Source organism: Microchirus variegatus (assembly GCF_963457635.1).
Source record: "Microchirus variegatus genome assembly, chromosome: 9".
Taxonomy (NCBI): Eukaryota; Metazoa; Chordata; class Actinopteri; order Pleuronectiformes; family Soleidae; genus Microchirus; species Microchirus variegatus.
In genome coordinates, this window is record NC_139810.1 from 12,717,563 (window position 1) to 12,729,324 (window position 11,762).

Genomic DNA, 11,762 nt, shown 5'->3' on the forward strand with positions numbered 1-11,762 from the left:
TGGGGAAAGAACATGTTTCTGTTCACAAGAAGCCACAACATGATTATCACGTCTTACTCACACTAAGACAGTGACCACTCATTGTGATGTATAAATAGTTGCAATACTCAGACGATTAGTGAGAAAGACCAACAACCTCTCACCTGGACCAACACAGAGGGACTCTACACGCACATGTATGTGGACCTGGTTCTTGTCCCCATAATTTTACTGTGTAATCACATTTAGGTCCCTACAACATGAGTAATACATGGAAAACACACAGGTTCATGAAGTTGTTTCTTTATTGTCTTCCACTCATGTGGACAGCCTAAACAAGGCATGAGCCATAACCGTAACCATGACCACTAAATGGCTAAACCTAACTTTAACCTAACCAACATTTAACTTAACTTAGCTCTCTGTATATACTGTATGTTTTAACATGGAAGAAAGTGTTCTAAGGATTACACTTAAACACTTCCTCAGAAATTAGGTTCTGCTTATATTAGGACCAGGTTTTAGTCTTCAAGGGAACTACTTGTCTACTATTTATACCAGAAACTGCCCTAAATAGTACACAAATGCAAGTATACACACATGCATTGCCTTTATATTGTGATTGATCCATCGATCCAGGGGCCTCCAGTCACGTCTGTCAGTATTTAATGCACTGTGGTGCAGATAGAACAGATTAAGGTGCCTGTAAAGGGATGAAATATCTCTTCTGACTTTGTTACCCCACAGGAAACCACTTTACCAAAACTTGAATCATTAAAAAAGTTGTTATTTTCATTTTTAATCAAGTTCTTCCACCTGTACAGTGGGCCCATACTGACCAGTATGCAGTACCACCACTTTTTTTCTGGTACTCTGTTAATAGGTTTTCTGTCCAATTGATGATTGTGGCCCTGAATAATCATTTCATAGAGTTTTTGTTTTTTTAATTGTTAAACAAGAACCATCTATCATGGTGATCCACTGTGGTGACCTCTAAAGGGAGAAGCTGAAAGAAAATAGAAAAAGTGTATCTATTATTATCTTTATTTTTATATTATGTTTCTGACTTTTTGCTACATTTGTGTCCTGGAGGAACAACATAATAAGAGGACACCAATTTTCATCATGGCACTTCTGTTTTCCCACTCCAAGCACTGCACCTGTAGTGTTCAGTGTTCACTTCAGGGTTTAGAGTATAGGCTGATAGTATAGGCCATATTTCCCCTCTCAGCCAATCTGCATCACTGTCCTGCTCTTCTCTGGAGGCACGACAGCCCGTCAAGATCCACTTAGCTCTGACGTCGCTAAGCTGCTTACTGCAGCAGGTGAATGGTAAGAGAGAGGGAGCGAGAAACTGAGAAAGGTTTGTTTCCAGTGAAGGCTGGACTGGATGACAACACCATGACAACGTCATGGTTTTGTAGAAAGTAAACTTATAGACTTTACGCTTTACTAAAGGATTATCTGGATTAATTTTTTTTCATTCATTTTGTAAGTGAGTTCCAAGCAGCTGACATGGAGTGCAGTGACAAGGTAACACCTGCATCACTGTTGTCATGCCACAATTCAAACTAATAGTACTAATAATACATTTACACTCTGAAAAAAAAAGAAGATGATAGTTCTGTCTTTAATATGATGGGATACCTGCACCAAGACAATAAGAATACATGAAAATGTGTTCTTCTAAAGATATGATTCCAAAAATGTGCAGTGGACATTTTAGGTAAAAATAACAAAGGAAAGGTTTGTTCATTTTCAGTTTTGTCTTTAAGCTTCGAATACCTTTGCTACATTCAACTGTTAGGTTTATGTGGATCATCATGACAAATGTACAAAGCTGCTTGTTTTATAGTGTAGTATCTCACTTAGATGAACACATTAACACAGCTATTTTTTGTCTTAATTGTGTTAAAGATCTGTGAAAAGCAAGCAGGAACTTCCTCATGAGAGGGTTGATTTTGGGATCACAAGCATTACCTGGGACAGTTTTACACTACTACTACTGCCGTGGCTGAGAGTCACAACATCTAGCTACGCTAATGCTAATCAAAAATGAAAACATTTGCGTTGTGCCTAAGGTTGCACAGTGTTTGTATTATGTTTGCCCTACGCTAATGCTAACCATAGCCTCGCTAGCTTACCTTTGGAAACAGGTTCGCCAAGTTAGCCGCAAAGTAGTAGCATGCTAATGCAAAATTAATATGTGCTCAGGTAACGGTGAATGGACACCTCGTCGTTTCAGTACAACACCATGTTCTGCGGTGAACCGTGTGAAAATGTCTCACCCACCGTGAGGACAGCCTCTTCACTCCCACCTCCCCGCTCCAGACAGCGCAGCTGCTGCTGATGAGCCGCTGCTTGCCTGGTGTAAATCAGCAAAAGTGCAACATGATAAAATACTGAAAATTAAAATTCCTCCAAATAATTTGAAAATCAAGGATGCACACCATCGGGCCATGCTCAACCCATATCCAAAGTCTTAGGGCGATCTGACTCACGGTCATCAAGATATGCCTGTCACAGACACACAGACCAACAGAGACGCTTTAAACACACAATTTGCTTTAAAGATAGATGTGCTGAGATTCGGCTGAAACGAGTCTCAAGCAAACTGCAGTGCTTGATCATCACCTGTTGCTCTTAAGAAGAATGACAACAAAGAATGTCAGAGTCTGACAAAATGACAACAGCTTAGATAGCGGTGTGATTCAAAGTTTAAATATAAGTTGCCTGTTTATGAAGTAAATATTTTGTATGGAAAAACTTGGTCCTATAGTCTGTTGATCAGAGTTGTGATTGAAGGTTTGAGTGGGTTGCAAAAGAATGTTGTTTGTTCACGGTTTGAAGTTCACTACACAAGAAAAAGGGTTCTTCCGCATAAGGAGAACAGGCAAGGCAGGCAACTGCTTGGGGACCCCCGAGCCGATAGGGGTCCCCCGACACTTTGAGCCTGAGGGCTGTTTTTACTGAAATGTGCAGTGACCAGCCGCCTCCCCGTCCCCCTTAAACAACAATGGGCGATTTACAATGACATCTCAGTAGGAAACCTCCTTAAAGGGGCCCCACCTCACTTTAACCTGTGTGAAGTTATCGTTCTGCAAGTTGGAAAATTAGGAGGATTATTTGCATATCTATCATATTGTTTGCATTACATATGTGTAATGCATATCTTTTTTACTCAGTTTATATATGTTTTTTTCAGTTATTTACAGTATTTTATTGTTCTATATATTTATATTGTTTTATAATGTGGGTTCTTTACAGTGTAATGTATTTTTTTACGAAGTTTATATCGTTTTTTTAAAAGCTATTTACAGTATTTTATTGTTCTTTACATTTATATGTTCACATACTTTTTAATTAAAAAGGTTTTTCCATGTTATTTCATTCATTTAGAAAATAAATATTTTGAACTCATACATATTTCATTGGTGTCAGATTATTTATAACATAATGGTGATGAACACTGGTTGGAAGGGCCCCCTGGGAATTTTTGCTTAGGGCCCCTACAGACTCTAGAATCGCCTCTGTACAGAGGTCAAGAACAAATAAGGACCAATACAGAGTTGAATAACATGCTTTTACGATGAAACATTAATTTTTCCTTTTAACTACAAAGCTGTCTTTAATGTCTTTAATCATCACCATTCGTTTTACATAATCATTAACACAACCTACTGTAGCTATGAACTAAAAACAAAGGGGTTTAACTGCTCTTTCTTAATATCGTCCTGTCTGATCTCACAAGTCCAACTCTTCTGGTGAACAGTTGCTCGTTCATCCCCGTCTTCCATATCTACCGTGGTGTCTTGACATCTACAATGAGCCGCAGAGCACTCATTCGTGAGGTTGGTTGTTTGTTTGTGGACTTGTTTAGAGTTCCAGCAAGTATTCTCATTTCCAGCATGTCCAAAGGTCAGAAGATGTTAATTCTTCAAAAATCACCATGCTGCTTGCTCTGCGATGTACTTCCATGTGATGCCCTTTTCTGCAAAAAATCTCATCAGTTTCAGGCTCTGTGAAGGCTTTTCAAAGCTCTCCGAGATCTTGATCAGCTTGCTTCAAAGTGCATGCATTATCTGAATAGACAACTTTGCAGAGACCTCGTCTAGATATACATCTCTTGAATGTCAGGAGGAATTGGTCTCACACAACTCCTGGGGCCTCATGAACAAAGACTTGCATGGATTTCCTACTAAAACTTGGGCGTACGCCAAAACCCAGAAACTGTCGTACGCACAAATAAATTCAGATGTATCAAAGTGTGCGTCCGCATGGATCCAAGCACGTTTCCTTTGTACATCACAAATCAATGTGGAATTGAGCGCACATGCAGAGGTGCCAAACTCCTCCCTGTCCACGGCTATTTACATATGCAAATCAATTTAATAGAACCTGCGATTCACCTCTTTGATCAAATAACGCACTGAACAAAGGAAAGTAAAGGAATTTCACACAGTCTGAGCAAGAGATTCTAGTAAATGAAGTGTGTCTCTGATGTGCACATCACTCTGATGACTACTTGTTTTCACATTATTAACAGTGTCCCAGCATCACCACTAAGCAGAGGTGGAAAAAGTACTAAAATATTGTACTCAAGTAAAAGTACCAATACTTTGATGAAATATTACTCAAGTAGAAACAAAAGTAGTCATCTGAAAATGTACTCAAGTAGAAGTAAAAAGTAGTTCATTTGAAATGTACTGTAAGTAAAAGTTACTTATAGTTACTTTGCGTGGGGTAGTGAGGGTAGTAGAAATATGACAAGGGTTCAGAAATCCAAAACTATCTTGGAGCTCACACCCCGAGGGACACAGGATATTATGTCACTTTTGGCCACGCCCTCTATGTTCACGCGCCAGTGCTGGTGCTAATCATATCATCATTCGTCTGGTTCTGGTGTATATTTTCCCCCTGTAGGTCTTCATTGTGCTGAATTTTTATTTTTATTCAGTAACGGATATGATATATAAAGTAACTAAGTAAAATACTTGAGTCAATACGTACTCAAAATACAAAATCCTGATTTTAAATTGTACTTAAAAAATACAAAATACACAAAAAAAGTATTCAATACAGTAACTTGAGTAAATGTATTTTGTTACTTTCCACCTCTGCCACTTAGTGTCGCCAAAGGAACAATAGCTGTAGAAACGTGCGCACACCAGCCATGAAGTTGACGTGGGTACCGCACATTTCCACGGTCATTTCACGTTTCATACATCTGAACGTGAGCGTGGAAAAGGACGTACGCCACGTTTTTGTGCGTACGCAACCTTTGTACATGAGGCCCCAGGTGTTCTCTGGGTAATTCACTTGCTATCTGGAAGAAAATGCCCCAAGGACAAGCAGGAACTGAAGACCGTTGCAGTAGAGGCCTGGCAGAGCATCACCAGGGATGAAACCCAGCGTCTGGTGATGTCTCTGCCTTCCAGACTTCAGGCTGTAATTGACTACAAAGGATTTGCAACCAAGTATTAAACAATGAAAGTTTGATTTATGATTGTCCCATTACTTTTGGTCCGCTAAAAAGTGGGAGGCACATATAGAAAATGTCGTAATTCCTACACCGTTCACTTGATTTGGATGTAAATACCCACACATTAAAGCTGAAATTGAGCAGTTAAAGCACATCATGTTTGTTTCATTTCAAATCCATTTAAGCGGTGTATAGAGCCAAAATAAAGAGAACTGTGTCGATGTCCAAATATTCATGGACCTGTCTGTAAACAAACAAAGAAGCCCATTTGTGCTGCAGAACACTTGACATTGTGTTGCTAACTATAGGTGTTGCACTCACTCATCTGCTTTTAACCTCTTGGCTCCTCCACGCTCTCTCATTAACGTGGCTAATCCACTAAGCCTGTTTGTTACTGATGGTTTGGAGCAGAGAAGAGGAGGAGCACACAGTTGCCACCTTGTGGCAACAAGGTTCTTGTTTTGACTTCCAGATTGTGTGAATACTGGATTATTGTTTTGATACACGCTGACATGTGTCCATGTTCCTCTGCTTTAATAACAGGTGACTCCTCAGCTGATGATGGCTGTAGGGACGGCTGTGATTGGCTCGCTCCAGTTCGGCTACAACACCGGTGTCATCAATGCTCCTCAGGGTGTGAGTATTGTGTAGAGTAAAAACACAATAGATTTTAAGTAAATCAATATTTAAATATCAGTGAAATAGTATTTGGTTATACTGGTGTGAAGTTTACTGTGAACAAAAACAATTTATCCATCTTTATAGCATTAATTATGGATCTAATAATCACAATACCTGATTACTGTATTTATTTATTTGTCTGTTTATTAATACACATTTTGTGTTATTTTGGAGAAAAAAAACAATAGCAAATGACAATGTCCAATTCATTTTTTGCCTTTTTTGTGAGAATGCAAAGCCCTAATTAATAAAACTATGATCTTACATATTCACTTTTTTCAGTCAGTACTCACCAAATTTAACAACAAGGCGAGAGAATAAAACAAGAATATTCAGTATGCTTAAGGTTAAACTTTCCTGCTCCATGCAGAATACACTACAGGGTATGAATTTTGCATTTAAAAAAATGTGCACACTGATCGTTTTGTGTTTTCAGATCATTGAGAGCTTCTACAATGAGACGTGGTTCGGCAGGTTTTCAGAGCCCATTGATCAAAGCACTTTAACGGCTCTTTGGTCGCTCTCCGTGGCCATTTTCTCCGTGGGAGGAATGCTCGGCTCCTTCTCTGTCAGCCTCTTCGTCACCCGCTTTGGCAGGTATGACTCCTCCTCTTGTCAATAAAGAACTATGGAAACTTGAGGCTCACGTGCCGAGAAACTGCCAAAGCCTGAACGCAATCCCACTGGTCTCACACTCATCATCGTTCTAAAGTTGCATCATTTTAATCACCTGCAAAGACAATGACCTTCAAAAAGCAGCACCCTGATTACCCACGGGCTCTTTGCAGAGCAGCCGTTCTAAAGTGTTTTAGCAGGAAAAGCAAGTCCATTGTATTAGTAGTCCCAAATCTGGATAAATAGAAGTCATAAAAGTCAAATTCGGCATAAAAAAAACTCTTCCAGATCAACAAATGACAACAAATTGAGGGAGAAGCTGAAAATGAATATGATTGTTTTCCTTTTGTCTTTAGAGTTTAGAGTGTAGAAACTGAGCCAAAGTTTCGAGACATGTTTTAAACCATTGTGGAAAAACTGTAAAAAAACGACCTGTAAAACGACCTGTGAATATGCTTATTTTCTCTAAAGGAAGAACTGCATGCTTATGGCCAATGTTCTCGCCTTCATCGCTGCTGCGTGTATGGGATTCTCGAAGCTGGCTGAATCCTTTGAGATGCTGATCGCTGGCCGTTTCATCGTGGGTATCTACTCTGGTCTTTCCACTGGCTTTGTGCCCATGTACGTTGAAGAGATCTCACCGACATCACTCCGTGGAGCAATGGGCACTCTGCATCAGCTTGGTGTGGTGATTGGCATTCTCATGGCCCAGGTGAGAGTCTTAAAACTCTGAACCATAATTATCATAATCATCATTATCATTTGTGTCTCAAAATCTCAAAGTATGAAAATATAAAGGTTGGTATTCAAACCCAAAATGTCAGATTTTAAAGCTTGCTTCAAACAAAGAAACCAAGGCACACATCTTCTTAATTGGACGTAGGTCTTAGTCTGATTATTGGACCCAATTAGATTAATGTGTACATGTGAGCTGGTCAAACAAAAGGTGTTTGGACAGTGTTATTGTGACCGAAAACACAGTATCAATCGTGACGAGAGAGAGAATTGTGATTGCTGTGTTTGTGTCCTTTATGTAGATCTTTGGAATGGAGTCTATCTTGGGGAACGTCACCCTGTGGCCCCTGCTCTTGGGTTTTACCCTGCTGCCAGCAGTACTGCAGTGCATCCTGCTGCCCTTCTGTCCCGAGAGCCCCCGATACCTGCTCATCGACTGCAACGAAGAGAGCAAAGCCTGCAGCAGTAAGACACACACACGAACAACAGAGAAACAACAATATCTCTCAGCGTATCAGGCGTTTCATTCAAATTCAATAAATCAATCATGCTTTGTATAGGTTTCAGACGTACACTTTGTTGTGTTTCTGCCCCTCGTCTCTTTCTTCTGTCTCTACCTCATCTCCCTCTTGTACTTTCTCTCCCCTTCCTCTCCTTTCACCCCAACCTGTCTAGGCAGATGGCTGCACATCTTTGAGTCTGGTTCTGTCTCCACTCGATGCCTAGTGCTTGCTCATTGTGTGAAGTTTTGGGCTTCTGTGCTCTCAATGATGTTGTCTATATACAGTGCCTTGAGATAACGTATGTTGTGATTCGGCGCTATACAAACAAATTGAATTGAATTGAATTGTTTTGAAAGGGATGGCGTGAAGTCAGCTGTATGTAAGACACTAACCGTGTATACAAAGTCCAACTTTTTGAGGGAAAAGATGATGAAAATTTAAATATCATTTATGATGATATTTCACATGATTTAAAAATAATAGTGTCTGTGTTGATATGGAACGATAAATAGCTCACAATATAAATGTATTTATTATGATGCAATAAAATGAACCATCCAGAAATAACTTGATATTAAGTGGCGGGCTGCATAGAATTGATTGTGAGTTTCAGAACTATGTCTTAGGCAACATAGACAAGGAACAGTCCGCAACTTCCAACTTAATATTTTGGCTGACGCTGATGTAAAACAAAATGATTGCAGTACAATTTGGAAAGAAACATACCAAAGTAACTAATATATTCTGTTGATTTCTTCTCAAACCTGCTTCTTTTTATTTTAGTCCTGGTAAAGCTGCGGGGCACTGACGACGTGAGTGACGACATGCATGAGATGAGGGAGGAGAGCCAGCAGATGAAGAGGGAGAAGAAGGTGACCATCCCAGAGCTGTTTCGCTCTCCCGCCTACCGCCAGCCCCTCTTGGTTGCCGTCATGCTGCAGCTCTCACAACAGTTTTCTGGAATCAATGCTGTAAGTCAAAGTACAATAAGTTGCCTTTTAACACATTTTGGAAGATTTTGTGTTAAAAAAAACAATATGTAGCTAAGGGCAGCCACTCAAAAACCCATGTAGCATGTACTATAATATGATACAAGTGGTAGAAGTCACTGGTTCCCATGTTCCATCTTGTTTAGGTCTTTTACTACTCGACTGGGATCTTTGAGAAAGCAGGTGTGTCTCAACCTGTCTATGCAACCATTGGTACAGGAGTGGTGAACACTGCCTTCACTGTGGTCTCTGTAAGTCACACGCCAAAAAAAACATCTCAAAAAGAACAAAAAATTAAAATCTTGTTGAGATTCACCATGTTTCTTTCTCTCTGTGCAGTTGTTTGTGGTGGAGCGAGTGGGCAGGAGACCACTTCACCTCATCGGTTTGATGGGAATGGCTATTTCAGCAGTGTGTCTGACGATTGCCATGGCATTGTTGGTAAGTCATTGAGAAGGCTGTTTTTCCAAGACTTTTATGCGTTATTGAAATAAAGTCACTTATTGGTGAATGTGGTGTGTCGTGTTCCACAGGAACAGTTCAGGTGGATGTCGTATGTCAGCATCGCAGCCATCTTCAGCTTCGTGGCTTTCTTTGAAATTGGACCCGGCCCCATTCCCTGGTTCATTATTGCCGAACTTTTCAGTCAGGGTCCCAGACCTGCTGCCATTGCGGTCGCTGGTTGCTCCAACTGGTCTGCCAACTTCTTAGTGGGGATGGGTTTCCAGTATGTTGAGGTAAGGACCGTTTTAATTAGAAATTCGTCAATTTCGTCAATTACGTCAAATTACAGCTTCCAGTTTATTAGGTACATTAAGTGGCAGGAGTGGTTTGGTCTTCTGCTGCTTCAAGGTTTGACATGTGGGGTGTTCACTGATGATCTTCTGCAGACTTCTTTTTGTACCAGTCTGGTCGTTGTCCTTTGACCTCTGGCATCAACAAGGCATTTTTGCATCTAATGCAGAATTACAAATTGTGAGATAGTTGAGCATGAAAAGCTTGGTAGATGAGCAGCATCTCAATGTCTACACACTGAAATGCACTGATTTGCCGTCACGTGACTAGCTAAATATATATTTGCTTTAACAAGCAGCTTAACGGGGTGTAGCTAATACATTGGCATGTTCACAAATGCAGGAAAGCTTCCTATAACCACTGTCTGTTTCACTGCAGCAACTCTGCGGCCCGTACGTCTTCATCATCTTCACTGTCCTGTTGCTTGGCTTCTTCGTCTTCACCTACCTCAAGGTGCCAGAGACGAAGGGTCGCACCTTCGATGAGATTGCGGCCGGCTTCCGCCAGCCATCGGGTCAGATGGACAAGTACTCGGCCGCTGAAGAGTTCAACACCCTAAGGGGAGATGATCCTGACCTTTAAAAAGCAGCTGTATGCGCAAACTTACTGTATCTCTGACACTTGCAGGTACTTACAGTTTAATAACTCAATCAGCATCAAATATACAATAAAACAAATAATGTGAGTCTTCAGACAGACTTTCATATAAGTCAAATGATGACCACTGAAAAGACCAACCAACCAAGAAAACAAGGCAATAAAATAGTGTATAAACAAATATAGTGACACCTAATGATGAGACTCTAGATTGAAAAGTGTGGTGTGGTGGCCTTTGCATACCGGATAGGTATCCGGTTGTCCGTCCACTGATGAGGTTCCCATATGGCGCTTTTCCATTATACAGTTCTCGCCCACTCGGTTTGTCTCGACTCGTTTTTTTTGCTTTTCCATGAGGGATAGTACCAGGTACCTGGTACTTTTTTGGTACCTGCTCTGCCGGCCACTGATTGGTCAGAGAGAGTCATGAGCACGACATGCGACACAAGAAGAAAACCGAACAATGCCAAACTGTAGATCAGTTACTAGTTGATCAAAAGAATTAAAAATCCCTGAAAACTTACGTTATTCTCCTACATTTAGCAAAGGAAATGTCTAAAATCTCAATATTTAACAGAGGAGTCTGGTGTATTTAGTGACAGCACTGCTGAAAGCCGGCAATCGTGAGCCGAATCATTGCCGTGGCAGTTTCCCTCAGCCGCACTATGGTGGCCCTGTCCACATTTAGGAGGTACAGTCATGGAAAACGCCAAACCGAGTAGAGTCAAGTGGAGTATAGTATAGTGCGAAGAACTGTCGAAAGGAAAAGTGCCAATAGATACAGATTTTATTTGCTATGTTCTTGTTGGTTAATGCAAAAAAACAAAATGCTCATTCAGGCTAGTTTTGTCTACCCTTGCCCTAAATGACATATAAAAGGCTTATTTTAAGGCTATGAATTATTATATGCTCATACAAACTGATGGATATAGTTAATTCAACGTATGCAATTAAACCCTTCCTAAATAACACAAGTGATGTGATGAATGTGCTTTTTTTAGGCAAAAAAAAAAAAAAAACCAGCATACAGTCTCATTGTAACTTATTTCTCATCTGTTATCCATCCATCTATTACTTATCCTTTAAGGGTTGAATAGGCTGTAGCCAATGTCTGTTGTTATGCACTTCTTTTTTTGTAATTTTCTATTAAACAGATCAAGTTTGAAGTATTAGATGGAATATTCTAACTGATGTTAACTTTCTCTGTTGCTTTTAATGTGATTTTGAAAAACAAGCACAGCACAACCGTGTACAGTATAGGTCTATACTGTGATTTGTATGTATTGAAATGTGTGTGTCAAACAGCCTGTAATTTACTGTGTTTTAGAAAAGAATTAAACTAAGTGGCATTCTTGCAATTTTTTACCACCCAGTTGTAGTTCATAA

General features: G+C 40.1%; 1 protein-coding gene across 1 annotated transcript; it reads left to right on the plus strand.

Moving 5' to 3' along the window:
- Positions 1 to 1,494: 1,494 nt before the first annotated feature.
- LOC310932385 (solute carrier family 2, facilitated glucose transporter member 1-like) lies at positions 1,495 to 10,361 on the plus strand (the record flags this gene model as incomplete). Its single annotated transcript, XM_083895696.1, has 10 exons — positions 1,495 to 1,512; positions 6,005 to 6,097; positions 6,579 to 6,739; positions 7,229 to 7,469; positions 7,795 to 7,957; positions 8,779 to 8,966; positions 9,131 to 9,235; positions 9,324 to 9,425; positions 9,518 to 9,721; positions 10,158 to 10,361. 10 exons carry the CDS (start codon positions 1,495 to 1,497, stop codon positions 10,359 to 10,361), a joined length of 1,479 nt encoding a protein of 492 aa, XP_083751822.1.
- Positions 10,362 to 11,762: the final 1,401 nt, after the last annotated feature.